Genomic DNA, 23,962 nt, shown 5'->3' with positions numbered 1-23,962 from the left:
GAGTTAGCAAAGGGGTTAGACTTGCTAAAATGCTAATAAGGGACTGCTTTCCACATATTGGCTATGCGTAAACTGCTTTTTAAAAGTATTTTGGTCTCATTACATTTGAATACACAAATTTAGGTTGGTCTATCAGGTTATGACCAAAGGCCCCATCAAGCACTAATGACTTAATTTAGCCAGAGCAATCTCTTTTCCAAACCAATTTTGTAAGCAATAGAAGGTTAAGGGCCTTGCTTAGGGGCCCAACATTGTCGACTTGGGAGGGGGGGGCTTGAAACAGCAGCCTTCCAATCCAGTACCTTAAACGATGGACTACTGTACAACAAATGTGTAATGGAGTGGCAGGGAATCACCTGAAATAATGTAAGTTTACCACAAAAAAGAACATACAGTGTATCACAAAAGTGAGTACACCCCTCACATTTCTGCAGATATTTAAGTATATCTTTTCATGGGACAACACTGACAAAATGACACTTTGACACAATGAAAAGTAGTCTGTGTGCAGCTTATATAACAGTGTAAATTTATTCTTCCCTCAAAATAACTCAATATACAGCCATTAATGTCTAAACCACCGGCAACAAAAGTGAGTACACCCCTTAGTGAAAGTTCCTGAAGTGTCCATATTTTGTGTGGCCACCATTATTTCCCAAAACTGCCTTAACTCTCCTGGGCATGGAGTTTACCAGAGCTTCACAGGTTGCCACTGGAATGCTTTTCCACTCCTCCATGACGACATCACGGAGCTGGCGGATATTCGAGACTTTGCGCTCCTCCACCTTCCGCTTGAGGATGCCCCAAAGATGTTCTATTGGGTTTAGGTCTGGAGACATGCTTGGCCAGTCCATCACCTTTACCCTCAGCCTCTTCAATAAAGCAGTGGTCGTCTTAGAGGTGTGTTTGGGGTCATTATCATGCTGGAACACTGCCCTGCGACCCAGTTTCCGGAGGGAGGGGATAATGCTCTGCTTCAGTATTTCACAGTACATATTGGAGTTCATGTGTCCCTCAATGAAATGTAACTCCCCAACACCTGCTGCACTCATGCAGCCCCAGACCATGGCATTCCCACCACCATGCTTGACTGTAGGCATGACACACTTATCTTTGTACTCCTCACCTGATTGCCGCCACACATGCTTGAGACCATCTGAACCAAACAAATTAATCTTGGTCTCATCAGACCATAGGACATGGTTCCAGTAATCCATGTCCTTTGTTGACATGTCTTCAGCAAACTGTTTGCGGGCTTTCTTGTGTAGAGACTTCAGAAGAGGCTTCCTTCTGGGGTGACAGCCATGCAGACCAATTTGATGTAGTGTGCGGCGTATGGTCTGAGCACTGACAGGCTGACCCCCCACCTTTTCAATCTCTGCAGCAATGCTGACAGCACTCCTGCGCCTATCTTTCAAAGACAGCAGTTGGATGTGACGCTGAGCACGTGCACTCAGCTTCTTTGGACGACCAACGCGAGGTCTGTTCTGAGTGGACCCTGCTCTTTTAAAACGCTGGATGATCTTGGCCACTGTGCTGCAGCTCAGTTTCAGGGTGTTGGCAATCTTCTTGTAGCCTTGGCCATCTTCATGTAGTGCAACAATTCGTCTTTTAAGATCCTCAGAGAGTTCTTTGCCATGAGGTGCCATGTTGGAACTTTCAGTGACCAGTATGAGAGTGTGTGAGAGCTGTACTACTAAATTGAACACACCTGCTCCCTATGCACACCTGAGACCTAGTAACACTAACGAGTCACATGACATTTTGGAGGGAAAATGACAAGCAGTGCTCAATTTGGACATTTAGGGGTGTAGTCTCTTAGGGGTGTACTCACTTTTGTTGCCGGTGGTTTAGACATTAATGGCTGTATATTGAGTTATTTTGAGGGAAGAATAAATTTACACTGTTATATAAGCTGCACACAGATTACTTTTCATTGTCTCAAAGTGTCATTTTGTCAGTGTTGTCCCATGAAAAGATATACTTAAATATCTGCAGAAATGTGAGGGGTGTACTCACTTTTGTGATACACTGTATGTTGTATAACAGTATGTGGATTGAGATGTCTTTAACCCTGCAAGCAAAATAACCTTACTCAAGGGTCTAACAGTGACAGTAACATTTTTCCCTCCTAATCTAGTTGTACCTAATTACCTGTTTGCATTTTGCTTCCTCTCTACTGATGCTGACTTCCACTCCTGACCGAGGGGAACACTAATTTATGTTATGTATCATCTCTGTGCAGCTCAGCCAGCAGAGGTCGTAATTGCATAAGTTATGAGAAATCCCACCGGCAATCCAACCCAACAGACAGCCAATTATTGTCCATGTAGGTGCACAGCCTGTCAGTGGCAGAGCTAAGACTAGTCAAGCATCTTTATTGCTGAGCTACCACTGCCCAAATAAAGTGCAATGGGCTAAGCAGGAATCTGTGTTGAGGTGGTGGGATAAAGCCCTAACACAAAGCAACTATTGTTATTTTTTTTATTTTAATATTCATGTGCATTGGATTGCTATGCATGATAAGCATTTTTGTTCTTTATTCACCACAAGGCTATGTCTTACCGCATAATTTACACCCTTCACTTAATACACAGCAAAACCTAGCTGTGTTAAACTGCTAGCTGTGCCACTGAGCGCCAAGCTTGAATTAGCAAACAGACATACTGACAGAATTAACATGCGGTTTTGTATAAAATGTATTTAGTTCTGGCAGCGTCTTTGGTAGGAGATATGAGAGGATAAAAAAGAAAGTGGATTAATAAAAACTAATTGCTTCAATGAAAGGGTGAATTACATTTTATAAAATAGCTATAAAATCATGACATGCAACTACAGGATTAGGAAATGTGGAATTTCTACCCTAGTACAAATGCGATATCACTGTTTCACACCACGCTAGACACTATGCCGGAATTGTCTCACAATGTGATTGAAATTCTAATTGAAAGTGGAACAAGTGTTTTGTGAAACAGTAAAAAATCTTCTCTTTTTACCATGTATGTGCTTTTGACTGCGTCATATAAACAATTTGACTCACTGGAAGCGACAGTGGGAAAAATTTGTACAGCCAGTGCAAATTCATTTATGTCGTGTATTACATAAACTAAGGAGTAGTTTATTTTGCTTATACTGTGAATTTTTTTATTCATTAAGTGGATGCTTTTATCCAAAGACAACTTACAACTGTGACCAAATACAATCTAAGAAACTGAGTTTTAAGTGCCTTGCTCAGGGGCCTAACAATGGCAAAGAGTACTAGTTCATCCCCTACACTATTGTTTGACTGCTGCAATGTACAAACACCAGAATCATTAGCTTGGTAAACAATACAAAATAAGATTATCCAACTGAAGATGTGCATGGTTTTAAGAATAGGATAATTGTTTATGGTTGGTTAGCTGTGTTAACTTTATTTTTAGAAAGTTTGGTTTGGGTGATTGTACTTACAGGTTTTCCTCAGGCATGCAGGCAGTGCCAAGATTAAATTAGTACACGGACATACTGACTGACAGAATTAACATGCAGTTTTGTATACAATTTTATTAAGATATAAGAAGAAAAATAAAGAGCGTGGGTTAATGAAACTTTATTGCTTTGATCAAAGGGTGAATTAAATCATATGGAATAGCTTTGAACCATGACCTGCAATTACATTAGGAAAGTACAAACATGTTATCACACTTTCACACCACACTAGACACTATGCTGTATTTTTCTCACAATGTGATTACAATTCTAATTGAAAGTGGAAAAGTTCAAGGTCAGTAAAATGTATGTGCCTTTGACTGCGTCATATAAACAATTTGTCTAATTGGAAGCGACTGGGAAAATTTGTACAGCCAGCACAAATTTAGTTTTGTTGCATATTACATAAATGCAAACTAAGGAGTAGTTTATTTTGCTTATATTGTGGCAAACTGTATGTAGATTTTTTGTCATTAAGTGCATGCTTTGATCCAGACAACTTACCAAATACAATCTAAGAAATTGAGTGTTAGGTGCCTTGCTCAAGGGCCTAACAATGGCAAAGAGTACTAGTTCATCCCCTACACTATTGTTTGACTGCTGCAATGTACAAACAACAGAATCATTAGCTTGGTAAACAATACAAAATGTGATTATTTAATTAAAGGTGTGGATGATTGTAAGAATAGGATAATTATTTATGTTTGGTTAGCTGTGCTAACTTTATTTTTAGAAAGTTTGGTTTGGGTGATTGTACTTACAGGTTACATCAGGCATGCAGGCAGCTGTGCTGAGAGACAAAGGACCCAAGCACTGATGGTTGATGGTATTTGAAGTCCTTGGACCGTACCATGTTGGGAATGTTCTATTTTGAATGTATGTGTGGGGGGGATTGTATATTATCCTTTGTATTGTGTTTCTATATAATTGTGTTAGTGATATTGTCTTAAGGTAATTATTATGAAGTTATTTATTAATGTAATGATGTAATGTATTTGTTTATTCTAGAACAATGTATTTTTATAATACTGAACTTGTGGGAAATGCTGAGTTACCAGTATTTAAGGAGCAGACTTCAACCAATGTGGAAAAAAAGGTTTTTCACATGATAAGCATTTTGCTCTTCATTTACCACAAGGTTTTGTCTTTACCGCAGCATTTACACCCTTCACTTAATACACAGCAAAACCTAGCTGTGCCAAACTGCTAGCTGTGCCACTAAGCGCCAAAATTAAATTAGTACACAGACATACTGACTGACAGAATTAACATGCAGTTTTGTACAAAATTTTATTAAGATATAAGAAGAAAAATAAAGAGCGTGGGTTAATGAAACTTTATTGCTTTGATCAAAGGGTGAATTAAATCATGTGGAAGAGCTATAAAACCATGACCTGCAATTACATTAGGAAAGTACAAACATGTAATCACACTGTTTCACACCACACTAGACACTATGCTATATTTTTCTCACAATGTGATTGAAATTCTATGAAATTGAAAGTGGAAAAGTTCAAGATTTTTTGAAACAGTAAAAAATCTTCTCTTTTTACCATGTATGTGCCTTTGACTGCATCATATAAACAATTTGTCTAATTGGAAGCAACAGTGGGAAAATTTGTACAGCCAGCACAAATTTAGTTTTGTCGTGTATTACATAAATGAAAACTAAGGAGTAGTTTATTTTGCTTATACTGTGGCAAATTACATGTAGATTTTTTGTCATTAAGTTGATGCTTTTATCCAGACAACCTAGACCAAATACAATCTAATAAATTGAGTGTTAGGTGCCTTGCTCAAGGGCCTAACAATGGCAAAGAGTACTAGTTCAGCCACTACACTATTGTTTGACTGCCGCAATGTACAAACACCAGAATCATTAGCTTGATAAACGATACAAAATAAGATTATCAAACTGAAGATGTGGATGGTTTTAAGAATAGCATAATTATTTATGTTTGGTTAGCTGTGTTAACTTTATTTTTAGAAAGTTTGGTTTGGGTGATTGTACTTACAGGTTACATCAGGCATGCAGGCAGCTGTGCTGGGAGACAAAGAACCTGAGCACTGATGATTGATAGTATTTAAAGTCATTGATAGTGATAGTATTTAAAGTATTTAAAGGGGGGGGTTGTATATTATCCTTTGTAGGGTGTTCTTATAGAATTGTGTTAGTGATATTGTCTTAAGTAATGATGTAATGTATTTGTTTATTCTAGACCAATGTATTTTTATAATACTGAACTTGTGGGAAAATGCTAAGTTACCTATAGCTAGTTTTGTCCAAAACCACAGAGTATGTAAGAAGCAGACTTCAATCAATGTGGAAGAAGAGGTTTTTCTTTTGTCATGGTGGAAATGTAATGGCGATGCTGTAGTTGAGAAGCACTTGAGGTTTAGTTTGTTTATTAGTTTAGGTGTAAAATTGTTTTTCTTTATATATAATATTGTGCACCTGTCATTGGACTCACTGGATTGAAGTATTACTATAAAAAATGAACAATGTATTGACAAAACATAATTAGCTTGGAACCAAGCAAATAGATCCACAAGCGTTTCTCATAGCTGATAAGGAACGATGCTCTCATGGGCCGTTCCCCATCTTCTGGCTTCTTTTCCTGCATTGAGGTAGTTTGCAGCAATGTGGGTGAGACAAGCCACCTGAAAGGAGGAGAGAGATTTCAATCACTGGATCTGTCTGTAAGCTCATTACCACCCGCTGAGGTACAAGTACAGCATGGCACATTGGTTTAATAAAAGCTCAATAAAAGTGAATAAATATGCTGGGAATTCTGAATTATGCCTGTCCATTTAAAATCCAAACTTACCAACGACTTCTTGACATCTGAAAATGACTATGTGCTGACCTTTGAGGCACACACAATTTTACTAGCTCATCTGGTTAAAGAACAAAGCTGGATTTTTATGACGCCCAAGTGAGAGACGGAACAACACCAGGCAGCTGAAATAATATTTTGCAAAGTGAAATGAAGTTATTAAAACTCTGACAGGAAAGTGAAAAATTTGCAGAACTTAAAGTAGGTTTGTAATGATTTTATGCAGTGTTAGGTATGGCAGAGTCTGCAGGAAAGAGTCCATATAATACTCAAGGCCAGCCAGAGGGGTGTTCTGGTTTAGAGTTCGATGTAAACTGTTGCACTTTTCCACTAATCAAATTTTTTTACGTTAATAAGCTGTTTAAAATGTTGCACCCTGTATTTAGGAACTGTTGGTTACTTGATGTTTTGTAAATAGAGATCGGAACTGTCAAGGACTCATTTTACACTGTAAAATTACAGTATAATTACAACCCCAAATCAGAAAAAGTTGGGACAGTATGGAAAATGCAAAAAAAAATAAAAACACAGAGTTTCTTACATTTACTTTGACTTTTATTTGATTGCAGACAGTATGAACCTGAGATATTTCATGTTTTGTCTGTTCAACTTCATTTCATTTCTTAATATACCTCCATTCCTGCATTTCTGGCCTGCAACACATTCCAAAAAAAATTGGGACGGGGGCAATTTAGGGCTAGTAATGAGGTGAAAAAACTAAATAATGATGTGATTCCAAACAGGTGATGTCAAGAGGTGATTATAATCATGGTGTGGTACAAAAGCAGCATCCAGGAAAGACTTTGATGAGCAAAAATTATCAGAAGATCTCCAGTTTGTCAAGAAATATGTGAGAAAATTATTGAAATGTTTGCATATTTATCCCTCTACAGTGCATAACATCATTTAATGATTCAATGAATCGGGAGGAATTTTAGTGCGTAAAGGCCAAGGGTGCAAGCTAAAGCTGAATGCCTGTGATCTTCGATCCCTCAGACGGCACTGCATCAAGAACCGCCACTCATCAATAGCTGATATAACCACATGGGTGAGGGATTACTTTGGCAAACCTTTGTCAAGCACTACAATACAGAGTTACATGCACAAATGCCACTTAAAACTTTACTGTGCAAAAAAGAAGCATTGTGTTAACCATGTCCAGAAGCGGCGTCAACTTCTCTGGGCTCGGAGGCATCTAGGATGGACAATCACACAGTGGAAACATGTATTGTGGTCAGATGAATCAGCATTCCAGGTTTTTTTTGGAAAAAATGGACGCTGTGTGCTCCGGACCAAAGACGAAAAAGAACCATCCAGACTGTTATCAGCAACGTCCAAAACCCAGGGTCTGTCATGATGGTATGGGGCTGTGTCAGAGCCCTTGGCAAAGATCATTTACACTTCTGTGATGGCATCATTAATGCAGAAAAGTACAAAACTGCATGCTGCACACATTACAAAGGCATGGCTGCGAAAGAAGAGGGTACGGGTACTAGACTGGCCTGCCTGCAGTCCTGATCTGTCCCCAATAGAGAATGTGTGGAGAATTTGGAAAGGAAAAATGTGACAACAACGACCCCGTACTGTTGTACATCTTAAGACGTGTTTGCAGGAAGAATGGGACAAAATAAAACCTGAAACACCAAATCACTTGGTATCCTCAGTGCCAAAACGTCTTTTAAGTGTGGTGAAAAGGAATGGCAACATTACAAAGTGGTAAATGCTTTACTGTTCCAACTTTTTTTGGAATGTGTTGCAGACCTGAAATGCAGGAATTGATGTTTATTAATAAATGAAATGAAGTTGAACATGAAATATCTCAGGTTTATCCTGTCTGCAATGAAATAAAAGTCAAAGTAAATGTAAGAAACTCTGTGTTTTCCATGCTGTCCCAACTTTTTCTGATTTGGGGTTGTACATTTTTGTAAATAAAAATGATTGTCCGTCATTAATATAACATAAACCATTGGATTTTAAAACTAGATAGAGATCTCTTGGTGCAACATTAAAATGAGCTAGCCCACAACCACTGAAATCTCGAGCTTACACGACTGGCTGTGTCTGAGGGGTGGCAAAGCTGCTATCAGAGATGGCAGAGTCTGATATCAGTGTCTGATGAATCTGCCACACACACGTTTTTCTGACCACATTATTCCCAATTAAACAGAACTGTATAAATCTAAGTGACACATTGTTGCTTTTGGTCTTTGCATGGTTTAAGCCTTGTACTTGGCATAGGATCTAAGTAATAGTAAAACTTTTCAAGCTGTTTTTTTTCTTGCCATGTGAAGGAACTAATCCACTGGTAACATAAACAAACCAAAACCCAATCCTAGAACTTGACATTTTTACTGTGTCCTTTCAGTCTGTTTTCCATTAGCATCAGTAGCAGCTGGGTCATCACTGTAAAGTATGTGCCGGGTGCCAAAAGCAAAGTTTTTCTGAATCATAGTAAACAATCCAATACTGGGTTAAAAGTAAAATGATGTGATTTTCAAAACAGAATTTCTGTATAATTTTATTTGGAATTCTAATCTATTAAATATGTCAGTGTGTGTTAAGATAAACAATGCCAAAGTGGGTCATTTTTAATAGGAAAATAGCTAGCAATAAATGCAGTTCAATTCTAATTCTGTAAATGAAAAATATATAATACTACTACTACTAATAATAATAAAATATACACTAAATATTACATTGTGTCATATAATGAATTCAACTGTATGTTGACATTGTACAACATGGGATAAATTTTCAGTTTGAATTGGAATATACACTATATGGGCAAAAGTATTTGAACTTCTGACCATGAACTTGTTGGACTTACCATAACCTCTGTGTAATATTATCAGCTATAACAACAGCCATTCTTTTAAGAACGCTTCTCACAAGACCTTGAAGTATATCTAAGAGGATTTGTGTCCATTCAGTCGAAAGAGCATCTGTATGGCTGATCACTGATGCTGATCAAGAAAGCCTCAATTAGTGTTCCAGTTCATTCTGAAGCTCTTCAGTGGGGTTGAGGTCAGGGCTCTGTGCAGACCACAAGCTTTTCTTCATGTCTTCATAGACCTTGCTTTATGCACAGAGGCAGAGTAATGCTGAAACAGGAAAGAGCCTTCCCTAAACTGTTGCTGCAAAGTTAAAAGTGCATTTCCACTATACAATTTACTAATTACAACTGTTAGCTAATGTTGTGGCTAAAACACACTAATTCAATAGTTAGAAAAGGTGTCCCGATACTAATGCCCATAAAGCATATAATTTATTTATTTATTAGGATTTTAATGTCATGTTTTACACACTTTGGTCACATTCATGACAGGACAGGTAATTACTGTTTACACAAGATTCATCAGCTCAAGTCTTTAATATCAAACACAGTCATGGACATTTTGTATCTCCAGTTCACCTCACTTGCATGTGTTTGGACTGTGGAAGGAAACCGAAGCTCCTGGAGGAAACCCACGCAGACACGGGGAGAACATGCAAACAACACAGAAAGTACCCCAAATGGTCTACCTTGGATTTGAACCCAGGACCTTCTTGCAGTAAGCCAAGTGCTACTTACCGAGCCATCCTGCCACCCCCATAAAGCGTATATACAGTTTGTCTCATTGGCAGCACTTCGAAAAGGTAGGCGGCAAATTGGGTTCAACCAAATACCACCAAAATAGGCATGTCACTCCATGGGAAACAAATTGTACAATCAGTGACTGTACTGTTGCAGTAAATTGTAAACCTCTTCCTTTAATACAGGCATATCCAGTCATAGCACAGCTGAGATTCAAGCTCAGATCTCAGTGATCAGACTGCACCACCCGAACGGCATATTATTATTATTATTATTATTATTGTTATTACTATTACTATTCTTATTCTCTATGGTCTGGCAGCATTTAGTACACTTCAAAGTGAGGAGAAAATATACTTGTGTCCTCTTCTAGGCAGGATCATTACAGCTCTGGTAGTTTTTAAGGTGCATGAAGTAGAATTTTTACTCAGTGATTACCATGTGAAGTGCATCAAATTCTGCAACCTCACTATTATAAGATGTAAGGCAATAAACAAAGGAGTCTACAATGTTTCATTTGTAAGAAATAATAATTGAGATGAAGAGAAATAGCTCTTGGGTGTATGCATATAATTTGACAAGAAGGAGGAATAAAAATACTGGACGCTTTTTGTATAGGACTTGTATAGGACCACTGCTTTATCCTGTTCAGGGGTGCGGTGGGTCCAGGTTCTCCAGAATCACTGGGCGCAATGCAGCACACACCACGAACAGGACATCAATCTATTGCGGGCCTCAGCCATCCCCCCTCTTCAGACAAAGCCAGTCATGTCTGTATGTAGACGTCCAACTGGGTAATAGCACTGCAGAGGATTCGAAACTTGGATCCCGTTGTTAGTAAGCTTTAAGTCACCCAAGCACCACTATAGGACTTGTCTGATTTATAAAGAAGAACAAACTCTTGTCCTTTTGTGTTATCCAATTGTTCCCAGGGCCGCTGTCACCTTGTATTTCAAACCCCATCAAAACATGAGAGCGACACTGCCAGCCTACCCAGTCCTGCATTGTGCAAGTGTGGTATCACATCCTCTGTGACCTTACAATTTTACTAAACAGAAACATACTATATTTTTCCCTGAGCTATTCTAAATACAATCACAAGCATAAACAGCTACACCAGACACAGACAGCATTTAGTTCTGAAATCAAGCCCAGACAAAGCAACACTTTAAAGAAAACAGGTCAAAAAGCTGGCTACAAGATCATGTAGAGTAAGAAAAGGGAAAAGTCCACGGAAGAATTTAAAAAAACAAGAAGCGAAAGGGGGGAAAAAATCCAAGAAGTATTTCGAGCTAACCACACCAGACAAGCTACAAACAATCGCATTATGGGAACACTTTCTTGAAACCACATCCTACAGTTGAACTGGTATCACCCAAGAGATGGGTGCTCTCGTTGATTAGTTCCATGAATGTGTTAGTAATAGGACAACAGCATGGAAAACTTTCCAGCTCACTTGCTTAGATGTTACTAATCTAAATTGCTTTGACTACAACAAAACACCCAATTCACAGCTCAGTATCCTGATGAATGATATACTTTTTCTTTACACTGTACCACCATTATGAACCTGATTTTGAGGCAGTTCAAGAGGAAATGTGTATTAAATTCTTATAAATTGCATTATTTTATTGTGTATGCCAAAAAGGTATGGCACGTTAAGAAAATGTTCAGCCATGGTTCCTTATAACCTGCTTATGATTTACAGCATGCGCTCTTATTTAAAGTGACTTATACAAGTACTTTAAACTGTCATCTGTAAACAAAATATCTGCTAGGTTTAAAAAAATATACAACGATCAGGCATAACATGTAATATTGTGTTGGTCCCCCTTTTGCTGTCAAAACAGCCCTGACCCGTCGAGGTATGGAGTCTGACACCTTTTTATCAGAACCAGCATTAACTTCTTCAGCAATCTGAGCTACAGTAGCTCGTCTGTTGGATCGGACCACACAGGCCAGCCTTCGCTCCCCACATGCATCAATGAGCCTTGGCCGCCCATGATCCTGTCAGCAGTTTACCACTGTTCCTTCCTTGAACCACTTTTGATAGATACTGACCACTGCAGACCAGGAACACCCCACAAGAGCTGCAGTTTTGGAGATGCTCCGACCCAGTCGTCTAGCCATCACAATTTGGACCTTGTCAAACTCTCTCAAATCCTTACGCTTGCCATTTTTTCAGCTTCTAACACATCAACTTTGAGGATAAAATGTTCACTTGCTGCCTAATATATCCCACAAACTAACAGGTGCCGTGATGAAGAGGTAATCAGTGTTATTCACTTCACCTGTCAGTGGTCATAATGTTATTCCTGGTCGGTGTAAATACAGCAGTTTTATTATATGAAGGTGATAAACACAACTCTTCCCTGACCGGAATGACCACCAACTAATTTGACTGTCACATTTGACCATCAGAACAAGACCCTGCCTTGGCAAGACCAATCTGAAGACCTGAACCCCGTTACAAACCTCTGAAATGTGATCAAGAGGAAGATGATACAGCTGCTTTAATTTTTGCACCAGGAGTGGAATATATCACACAACAGCGATATGAAAGACTGGTGGAAAGCATAAAATATGTGATTAAGAAAAAAAAAAAACGTATCCATTAGAAACAGTTGTCATTTTCTGCAAAGAAATGCTCTTCATGCTCTTTCTTATATATTTTTATTTTTTTGAGAAACTACAGTCGTTTCTAGAATAAAATAAAATGTTAATTTCACTCAAACACTCACATACTCATTTTCTTAACTGCTTATCCAGTTCGGGTCGCGGGGGGTGCTGGAGCCTATCCCAGTTTTTCAATGGGCGCAAGGCACACAGTAACACCCAGGATGGGGCGCCAATCCATCGCAGGGCAGACACACATACACACACACACCTACACACACCCATTCACCTATAGGGCAATTCAGTCAGTTAACCTGACTGCATGTCTTTGGACTGTGAGAGGAAACCAGAGCTCCTGGAGGAAACCCACACAGACACGAGGAGAACATGCAAACTCTGCACAGAAAGGACCCGGGCCACCCTGGGGATCAAACCCAGGACCTTCTTGCTGTGAGGCAACAGTGCTACCCACCGAGCCACCGTCCGCCCCTTTCACTGAAACACATTTCCTAAAATAGTAAAACCAGGGAAATTTTAGCAGTGTATCACATGTGCATCTTTTTCTCAAGTGTCCCTCACTTTTTCTCAAACTAGAGATGGTGTTTCCTAAAGCTTGTTAAACCTCCTTTTTTTGTATAATTATTATTATATCTTTTATATTTTATATTATTATATGTCTTTTATAAGAGCCAGAGAGAGTTTAGTGCTTGGCCCACCTGCACCCAAATGAAAGCAGAGTAGGTAGAAGTAGCATAATAAGTAGAAGTAAGTAGAATAGCATAATTTCCTACAGCATCATTACTTTTTATCATTTTGTGGTAAAGCACCACAGTAAAAAAAAAAAAACCTCTTAAGATGGTTGGACGGAATTTCTCATTTAGCTTCACTGGAAGAAGGTAAAACACATTACTATTATTTTTTTATTAATGCCTTCAATAATTAGACATCATAATTAGACACAGAAATACAGTTTTAAACAAACTAAATTTGTCTGTCTACCTACTACATGCGCTCTACGTAGTATACTATGTAACAGAGTACTATAGCCTGCAAAGTGAACACCCAGGAGAAATACATTTGGGATAAAGCCACAGAAATGAGGTGCAGCTGAATAAACATTGCTGAATGTACAGGAGATCTGGTAAGTAAAATTACATTTTTGTCTGTACATATAATTTTATGAGCGTACAAACCAAGTACCCACAATTAAAACTAGTCTTCCATGCATCATTTATTTCAAATTTTATATATCCAGTTACCTTTAGAAAGCACGTCCAGGCACACAAGCAGCTGCCTTATAGCACTGTAATTATAATTGTAAATATGATGTTGCCAACATTACATAACATCTGCTCATTTATAAACCTCATTTTCAGAAAAGCTGAGATGAATCTGTGAAAAACAATAATCTGTGATTTGCCTTTCTCTTAAATTATTTAACCAATAACAGATGAAAAGTTTTTACTTATCAGCTTCATTGTATTTTGTAAATATAAACAAACATACTTGTTTCTACCGACGGCATAGTGGCTAAGTGGGTAGCACTGTCGCCTCACAGCAAGAAGGTCCTGGGTTCGATCCCCAGGTGGGGTGGCTCGGGTCCTTTCTGTGTGGAGTTTGCATGTTCTCCCCGTGTCTGCGTGGGTTTACTCCGGGTGCTCCGGTTTCCTCCCACAGTCCAAAGACATGCAAGTGAGGGGAATTGGAGACACTAAATTGTCCATGACTGTGTTTGATATAACCTTGTAAACTAATGAACCTTGTGTAATGAGTAACTACCGTTTCTGTCATGAATGTAATCAAAGTGTAAAACATGACGTTGAAATCCAAATAAACAAACAATCTTTTTTCTACTGTTGGACCATCTGAAATGAGCTCAGGTCTAGAGGAGTTTGAGGCATTTCTGCATAAAATTGACGTACGGCCTAATCTTTGTGTAATAGAGTTGTTGCAGCGGTGAACTGTGGTAAATAACAATGGTTTTCTAAAGTACTCCTGAGCCCATGTGGCTATATTTCTTACAGTAGCTTGACAGCTCCTCATGTAATGATGTCTTGAGAGCTCAAAGGTCACTCATATTCAACAGTGGTTTCCAGATTGATCTCAGAACTCTGAGTCAATATATATATATATATATATATATATATATATATATATATATACTTTATAATTTGGGTGCAGGTGGACACAGCATTGACCCATCTCTGGCTCTTCTAATAGACTATTATTTATAGACAATTTATTATTTTGGTATCATTTTTTTTGAAGGTTATATAAACAAGCTCATCAAAAGGGATTCATAATATGATTTCTGAGCTTTTCTGTCTCTTTGAAATCTCTATTAAAGCCACTGCCTAGATTAGTTTAAGAGTGAAATATCTGCACCAATAAGTACTCAATAATTCACTTTATTTAGATGCACCAATAAGTAATCAATAATTCACTTTATTTAGATGCACCAATAAGTAATCAATAATTCACTTTATTAAGATGCACCAATAAGTAATCAATAATTCACTTTATTAAGATGCACCAATAAGTAATCAATAATTCACTTTATTTAGATGCACCAATAAGTAATCAATAATTCACTTCATTTAGATGCACCAATAAGTAATCAATAATTCACTTTATTTACTGTAGATGCACCAATAAGTAATCAATAATTCACCTTATTAAGATGCACCAATAAGTAATCAATAATTCACTTCATTTACAGTAGATGCACCAATAAGTAATCAATAATTCACTTTATTTAGATGCACCAATACGTAATCAATAATTCACTTTATTTAGATGCACCAATAAGTAATCAGTAATTCACTTTATTTAGATGCACCAATACGTAATCAATAATTCACTTTATTTAGATGCACCAATAAGTAATCAATAATTCACTTTATTTAGATGCACCAATAAGTAATCAATAATTCACTTTATTTAGATGCACCAATAGATGCACCAACAAAAAAGACTTGAAACTCTGGAACTGCTTTTTACGAGCCTATTATTCAGGCTCAAGTTCAAAGAAAATTCGGGAATGCTTTTGTGTCTGTTACCTATTTAGCCTAAAGAAAAGGGAAAACAGCCTGTCTATGGAAATGAGTGCACAAAAGAATCTTTCCTAAATTCCCAACAAAGCCTAAATGAGATTGAAAAAACATGTAACACATGTAGTTTATTCATCAGAAAATAGAGACACCGATTTATCTACAGTATTTAGGTACTTGGGTGTGACTAAATGTCATAATGTGTGGACTCAGGTTAGTCTAAATTAAAAAAGGAAAAAAAAAAGATTAGCAGTGTTTTCGGGGGAAAGAAAGGCTAAGCTTTGTGAGTTTTGGCTAGCCCTTTCAAAGGAAATCATTTTTTGTCTGATTATTATAATAATTATGTTGAGCCTTTGTATTCCCATTACATATTAAGTCAAATGCAATCAGATGTTGGGTGGAACAGAGATTTCTTAATGTCTAAAGCTTCTGTGAGTCCATCTACGAGTAAAATTTTCTGTTTACTGGATTCATATGGAAACAATAAAAATTTGAACTGGAGGAATGAAGGGATTCGAGGCTGCTTCACTGAACATGCTACCGGGGTCAAAGTCCAAACAAAGATACAATTTTGCCCAATTACATAAAAGAGTGAATGGATAAGAATAAGTACATGATGTTTCTGCACTGTCCTTCAACCCATTTATTTTTTTAAATTTTATTTATGCATTTTCTCCCGATTTAGTGTAGTCAATGTGTCTGCCACTGCTGGGGGATCCCTGATTGCAGTCGAGGTGGGTATATTGCTGCTCATGCCTCCTCCGACCCACACACAGCACTTTGCAGAACCCTTTTGCAAATTCTGCACAGGTGCCTCCCTATCTGCCAATCAGGGTCCTTACACAGCGTTTGAAGACCCCACCCACATAGTCTGCTGCAGGCACTGTCAATAATGCCCGCTATATGGCGTCCAGATGACCAGTAGAACCTCCGAGTTTCGAACCCGAGAAGTTCAGAATCTCGGCACTGGTGCGCTAGCGGAATATTCCAATGCGCCACCTGGGCGCCTTTTATGAAAGCTTTTAGTCAGTCATTAAATACCATTCAGAATGTATTCAAATAAAAGGATTTATCTCCAACGAGACGAACTGTTTCATCTGATGTAGTAAAAGCGACTTGGGCAGTACGAACAACGCTTAACGTGAACAAAGCTTAACATGACTTACTATATTAAAACAATGAGCGAGGCTCATGTGGTGCAGCTGTAAAATACGCTAGCACATCAGAGCTGGGATTTCAAATACATCGTTTTGAATATTAGTTCTGCCATCTGGCTAAGCTGGGTGGCTATATGAACAACGTTTGGCTGTTGTTCATCCAGGGAGGGAGCCGGATAGGGACCTTATAACTGATGCAATTACGACCTCTGCTGGCTGATTGATGGCGTCTGCACAGAGTAAAGGAATAATGCGATCAGGGTGTGGCTTTCCTTTTTTCAGGTGAAAAAGATGCTGTCGGCTACTGTGGAGGTCAGCACCAGAAAAAGAGAGAAAAAAACACTGAGCAAGAATTTCATTAGTGGAGAGAACTTATGAGCAGTAATAAGAGAAGTTCAGAACTTAAGAGAAGTTCAGTGCTTTTATGTCGTTCATTTAATACGCTAAACCACGTTAGGCTTTTTTTTTTTAAATGATAAGCGTTTAGACTCTCTTGGAAAAGCTGATTCTCACAATTTCTCAGCACCCTGAGCTATAACACAAGTTTAAAAGTGAAACAGTGAGGAAAATCCAGCTAAACATAGATGTGGATGCTTTCAAAGTGGATTTGACGATTATTTTACACAAATGCAAATTTGTGTCGTGGTGCTCTTTAATGACGCTCAAGCCAAGAGCTTAACAAAGTGGTGATTTGCGCCGAGGTTCGCAGTTTTCGCAATCTCATGTGAATGCGCCCTAAGATTTTTTACTCCACCGTAGTATTTACTGTTTATGAATGACTCATTTTGCTAAATGGCTAGCTGCTACTGTAGTTCACCATGTAATATTTGAGCCAAAATTCTACTTAAAGCACATTTAACTTAATTTGTGTCATCATCAGTATCTAAAAAGGCAATGCCAATTTGGATTATACACCATAAGTTAATGTCACTACAGAAGATGTGGGAACATATTCACATACGTCTGGTCTAAACTGAATGCCTTAGTTAGAGAGGAGGTCTGTATATTCTCTGTTTACGATGTAGTAAATGAAAAGCAGAGCATAAAACATTCACTAACATCAACAATTTAAACCCCTCTGATTGTACATTGCCTGGTCGCCTGAGGAAAGCTGGCTATGAAGTAAACTTTCCTTCAGGATCACAGCAGCAGGGTGTCAGGACACAGCTACTTTCACCTGTCCACACACTATTGATTTCACTGGTATTAAGCTGTCGGCACTTAAGCTGTCGGTGTGCGGTGCTTGTACACAAACTGTTGAAATCTCTGAGGTGTTCACTTCCCAAGATAATGCACCTGCTGAAATTGTAATCTAGTTGAGAATTGAGTGTGCACTCTGTTTGGCATGTACACTATCAACACACATGCTTCTGCTGGCTGGAAGTCTCTGCTTGCTATTTGTCTCTTTAATTTTATAATGTGTGGGACCAGTACACAAGGAAAAAAGCCCAAAAAGGAAAATCTAAAGGAGTCGTGCGATATTATGCTTAAGAAAGTACCACAAGCATAGCAACACATAAGGCAGAAGAGCTCTGTGGAGACAGATTACAGAAAAATCATTTGTACAAAGAACGGTATGAAATGCATAGAACAAGTAATCTTTTTGCCAAGGCTGGCAAGAAAATAAATAAATTTAAAAACGAAATTAAAAAAGCATTTGAATTTTGGTTTTAGAATACAAACCCTAATTTCTGAAAAAAAATTTGGATGTTTTGTAAAACAAAAAAAAGTAAAAACAAAAAATTTCTAATGTTTTCACTGATCAACACACTTAAAAAAAATTGGGACATGGCAAAATAAGAGCGAAAAGTTTATATAATATTCATAATATTTATATTAAAACATTATACAATAAACAGGTAATTGGTAACAGGTGAGGAAATCAAGATTGGGTATAAAAGTCCGAAAGACTTATGTAAATGTTTGCTGTGGTCAGATGAGTTCTAGGTTCAGAAACAATTTTCGAGTTCTTTTTTCTAAAGACCATTCAGTCTGTTATCAGTAAAATGTACAAAAGCCAACATCTGATATGGTACGGGGTGCATCAGTGCCCACGACATGGGTGACTTGCATTTGTTTCAGGTACCATTGACACAAAGTCCAATACTCGGATTTTAGATAGACACACGCTACCATTAACATCTTATTTTCAGAGAGGTCCATGATTATTTCAGCAAGACAATGCCAAGACTCATTCTGTATGCGCAGGATCCAGAATTTATGTGCTTGACTGGCCTGCCTGCAGTCCAGATCTGTCTCCTATTTAAAATGTATGGTGCAGCATGAAATTGAGAATCAGACAACAGTATCAAGTCTCGTATCAAGCAAGAATAGAGAAAAATATCACCTGCAAAACTGCAACAGTTAGTGTCCTCAGTTCCCAAACCAATAAAAAGTTTAATGAATAGGAAATGTGAAAGAACACAGAGGTCAACAAACCTCTATCCCAATGTGTTTATATTTACAAAATATAAAGGTAATCACTGAAAACAGCAATCTTTTCTACTTTTGTCAATTAAATAAAGATTCCATAGAATTAACAAATCACAGATTCTTCTTTTTATTTACAAAACGACCCAACTTTTTATAAACAACACTAAAAGAACAAACAATAAGTCATCTGATCTTAAATTGAATTTTACATTTACCTCATTTACCTATATACGATAAATGTAAGCTAGCTTTAACAAAGTGCTTATGATTCTACCTGAGAGGAGAGTAAGTTGCAGTCAATGTGAAGGCCTTGTCCTGTCCTCTGTCTCTGCAGCAGACCAGCCATAATTGCTCCATGAGCAAACAGCCCAGTTGCAAGGTCTGTCATAGCGACACCAGGCCTTACAGGATCCCCGTCCTGAAAAACAAGAAGTAAAAGTTCAATTAAATTAATTGTATTAAATAATTTATTTAAAATTAAACATGTAAAAACAGGACTACATATTGTGACGTGTGCTATATCATGTATTTGTGGAATTTAGCAAATGTGTGTGCATGTTATTAAAAATAAATAAATAAATGATTAAATAGTCAATATATCTGTGCTGTCATACATTTTTCTCCAATATGTTCAAAAACAGAAGCACCTGTTACCTACAGTAAATTATTAGTTTGAAAAATTTGTCACAGTTAAATTATTAATGCTACATAAATGCTGTATTAATTATTAATGCTATTTCAGTATAGATGGTAAAATGGATAAATACGAGGGATGTTCAAAAAGTTTCCGCACTTTTGTATTTTGGTTGGAAACGATGAGGGCGGGAGGAGTAGTAATTGGTCGTGTCTGAGAGAGTGAGGGAGAGCTTATAGTCCGGATTCAGCGCCATCTGATTTTGACGTTTTTGGGCCGCTTAAAGAAGCTTTAAGGGGAAGAAGATTTTCATGTGATGATGATATAAAAGCAGCGGTACATCAATGGCATTTTTTGCTGATGGCATTAAAAAGTTTGTACAACACTGGGAAAAATGCATCTGAAGGTGACTATGTAGAAAAGTGGTGTAATTTCTTTTTGAAATTCTTAATAAATAGAGTTTAAAAAAGTGTGAGAACCCTGTTATAAAGCAGCAGCTACATTAAAGCCAGTGGATGTGTAGGACTTTATATTTGTTGTTTTTATGTTTGTTGTTTGTTTATTAGGATTTTAACGTCATGTTTTACACTTTGGTTACATTCATGACAGGACAGGTTACTCATTACACAAGATTCATCAGTTTTTGGACTGTGTGAGGAAACCGGAGCTCCCGGAGTAAACCCACGCAGACATGAGGAGAACATGCAAACTCCACACAGAAAGGACCCGGACTGCCCCACCTGGGGATCGAACCAAGGACCTTCTTGCTGTGAGGCGACAGTGCTACCCACCGAGCCACCAAGCCGGCCATGTTTTTAAGTAAAATAACACCTTTTTTATATTATTAAGTTATAAAAAATGTACAAAACTTTGTGATTTGGTTTTTGTTGCTTCTACCTAATCTGGCATTTAGCATATGCCTTCAACCAAAGTGACTTACAATTGTCAACGAACACACTTCAAGCAATTGAGGGTTAAGGACTTTAGTAAGGACCTTACGGTGGCAACTTGCCATTGGTAGGGCTTGAACCAGCAAGCTTCTTATCACTAGACCAGTACCGCTGAGCCACCAATTCTGCCACCAACTGGTAACCGTTATCAGTACTATTAGTTACAGTTCAAATTATGCACATAGTCAAAAGTAAGGATGGCAGGTAATTTACTAACCTCAGGACCTGTGATGTGCATCATCCCAGACACAGCAGATGCTATAGAGTCATATCCAGGTTTGTGTGACTGGGGTCCTGTCTGACCATAACCTAGGTATGCGCACGTACACACACACACACACACACACACACACACACACAAATTAACAATTTCTTTAACAGTACAAGTACACAGTAACTGAGCACATTAAACCTCCAGCCCTCTCAGACAGCCATAGTATATTTCATCAGGAGAGAGCTGTAGAAATAATTTTTGGTAAATTATCCTTATCTGTTTGCATTCCTAACACCTTCGTAGCAGTCAGAATCTCTAAGCATTTATTTCTCTGACAGGACTATGGGTTTATTCATAACCTGAGCTAACTTAAATATAATTTAATAGAGATTGTGTGTGGTCGTGTTCTGTTTCATTTATTTTTACCACTTACCCACACCACTTAGCCAGACTTAATTTCACTGTGTTTAAAAAAACAGACAGTGTTAGTTTTTAAATGACTTAGATTATACACAGCTAGGACTGGCATTGCCGGTATCCTTTGATCTGCTTGATTTGGCCACATATTTCCCAGCTCTGCAAAGTCACCCAGAGTTCACTTCCATTTGGAGCTAAGTTTAATTTAAACATATATTAACCATTAACAAGCTATCAACACTGCACACTCAAAAATGTGTGTGTGTGTGTGTGTGTGTGTGTGTGTGTGTGAAAAGAAATGCAATGTTAATTCAAAGTTGCCCAGTTTCTGTTGTGGAACTGTGATGCCATGTGAAAGGAATCCCATCCCAGACCTCGGTGCATTTGATTAAACGCGTGGGTCTGCTTAATGAAAGACACGTGTTGACAATAACTAGAGCATTCAGACGCCACCTAATCCTCTTTAATTTGCTGTAAAGAAATTAAGCCTGAATAATAAAACACAGAAGTGGGTGCACTGTCGCTTCTGTGGGACAGGGGTTTCAGTTCCTGTGGGTCATTGAAACCTCAAAAATGCTGAGATGGGGAATAAACAGTGTGTGGCATCTGCTTTCTGGCCCAAACATGGCACGCTCAACTCTGGGAGCCTCACATGTTTAGCTGTGTGCTGCAGAATTTCTGAGAATTCAGGAGACCTGGTGCAGGCCTGATACTTTTTCCTCTTAAAGTTAATCTCGAATCTGCTGTGGATCAAAAACACTTGTTTTATTTGGATAAACAGTGCTAAATTAAAATCAATTTTGACTGCAGACTAAATTATTCTGGACTTGCACTCTAATCTCATTATTCCACATTTCCAGAGACAATACTGTGTCAAAATGTGGATGCAGGCAGCAGCATTTTATTAATTGCATTTCTATTGCTAAGGTGCTGCTGCAGTGTTTATTCAAATCAAAGTGACCAGAAAAAGAATAGCAAATGACAGCTGGGTTGACGTTCACAGCAAGGATGATTTGAAACAGGATGCTGAGGCAGGGCTGAAGTCATGGAAAGTTAGCACTTCAACAATAAGAAGAGTCAGACTGAGGCTGCCATAAAGATAGGATCGTAGAGGACTGGAGTAAGGCTATCTTTAACTGATGAGTCCAGTTTTCACCTTGGACTAACAAATGGTCATCTAATGTTTAGATAGATACCTGGAAAGGTCTACAAGCAACAGTGTCTTGCCACAACTGTAAAATTTGGTAAAGGATCAGTGATGATCTGGGGTGCTTAAGCAAGGCTGAATTCGGCCAGATTGATCTTTGTCATCTACAAGGTTTCTTGAAAGAAAACTTGCTTCCTTCTGCTCTGACAAATCTGAGGATTTTTTTTTCCTCCAGGAGGACAATGTTCCATGCCACACAGTCAGGTTAATCAAGGTGTGCTTGGAGGATCACTAGATTCAGAGCCTGTCATGGCCAGCTAATCCCAGACCTGATCCCCACTGGAAACTTCTGCAATGTGATCAAGAAAAAACATGGATTGTCACAAGCCATTCAAAAAAGTCCAGCTGCATGATTCTGTGTGGCAGGAGTGGCACAAAGTCACCCAACAGCAATGTGAAAGACAGGTGGAGACTGTGTCAAGTCATGAAAGCTCAGGGTTATCAATTTCTAAACCAATACCAAAAAATGGCATCATTTTCATTCAAAAATATGAAATTGTCTTTTTTGCATTATTCAAGGTCTGAAAACACTGCACCTTTCTTCTGACCAGTCAGTGTAGAGTTTAATTAACTCTTAAGCAACTCACCGTCTCCAGGCTGTCAATAATTCCTTTCACAATTATAATCTGTGTGATGTTAGGTTTTAACTTTAATGGCAATGTCATTTTACACAGTTTTTAAACAGGTCAATCCCTTTCATTTATTACCAAAGCTGTACTCATGATGTAACATAATTCCACATGAAATACATCTGGTGGGATTAAAAATGACTTTGTTAATCAAGTGTGTATTAACTCTGCTTAATAATGACTGTGACTCACTGGTAATTCACTTACATGACTCAACATTATGCTTCAACACAGGGCCACTGACATTCTTTTCAAAATTATTTATATATGCATACAATTTTCCTGGTTAGAATTAGTTTTAAATGACAAGATGTGTAATTACTAATTATTACAGAAATTTTCACCTCATTATTTTACCTTTTGTAAATCAAGCTGTAGAAATTTGTATAGGTATTACAATACTGAGATGAATGGGTACGTTCAATATTGTATAGTATAGAGCAGTTGTCTACATTCCAAAAACCAAACCAGGCTGAGTATAAAATATGGAATAACTAATCATGGACAACATTTAAAAAGTAAATACAGAAGTAAGTTACAGCCTTCATACAGTCCTATGCAAAGGTTATTTTTTTAATAATAATAATAATTAGAATAATATCCTCAGTAATATTTTATGTTTAATATTAAAGAGCAGATTAATATCTACTAACTAAATACTAACTAAATTTATGTTTTGTACATATGCACAGTTAAGTTACAGGTTATAACAAATGAGTGCAACTTTTGACTTTTATGTGCCTATAGAAATAGAGCTAATCTTACTGCACCAGTTA

The 23,962-nt window shown here is 37.8% G+C and overlaps 1 protein-coding gene across 1 annotated transcript in view; it reads right to left on the bottom strand.

The window, feature by feature from the left end:
- sugct (succinyl-CoA:glutarate-CoA transferase) overlaps positions 1-23,962 on the bottom strand; it is a 167,390-nt gene that overhangs the window by 123,582 nt on the left and 19,846 nt on the right. Inside the window, 3 exon segments of the mRNA XM_062991152.1 lie at positions 6,019-6,129; positions 19,410-19,553; positions 20,937-21,028. Of these exon segments, the coding sequence (XP_062847222.1) occupies positions 6,019-6,129; positions 19,410-19,553; positions 20,937-21,028 (347 nt within the window).

Source organism: Trichomycterus rosablanca, chromosome 3 (assembly GCF_030014385.1).
Source record: "Trichomycterus rosablanca isolate fTriRos1 chromosome 3, fTriRos1.hap1, whole genome shotgun sequence".
NCBI classification, from domain to species: domain Eukaryota; kingdom Metazoa; phylum Chordata; class Actinopteri; order Siluriformes; family Trichomycteridae; genus Trichomycterus; species Trichomycterus rosablanca.
Note: the sequence above shows the minus strand (reverse complement) of the source record. Positions and strands in the feature narration are given on the sequence as shown.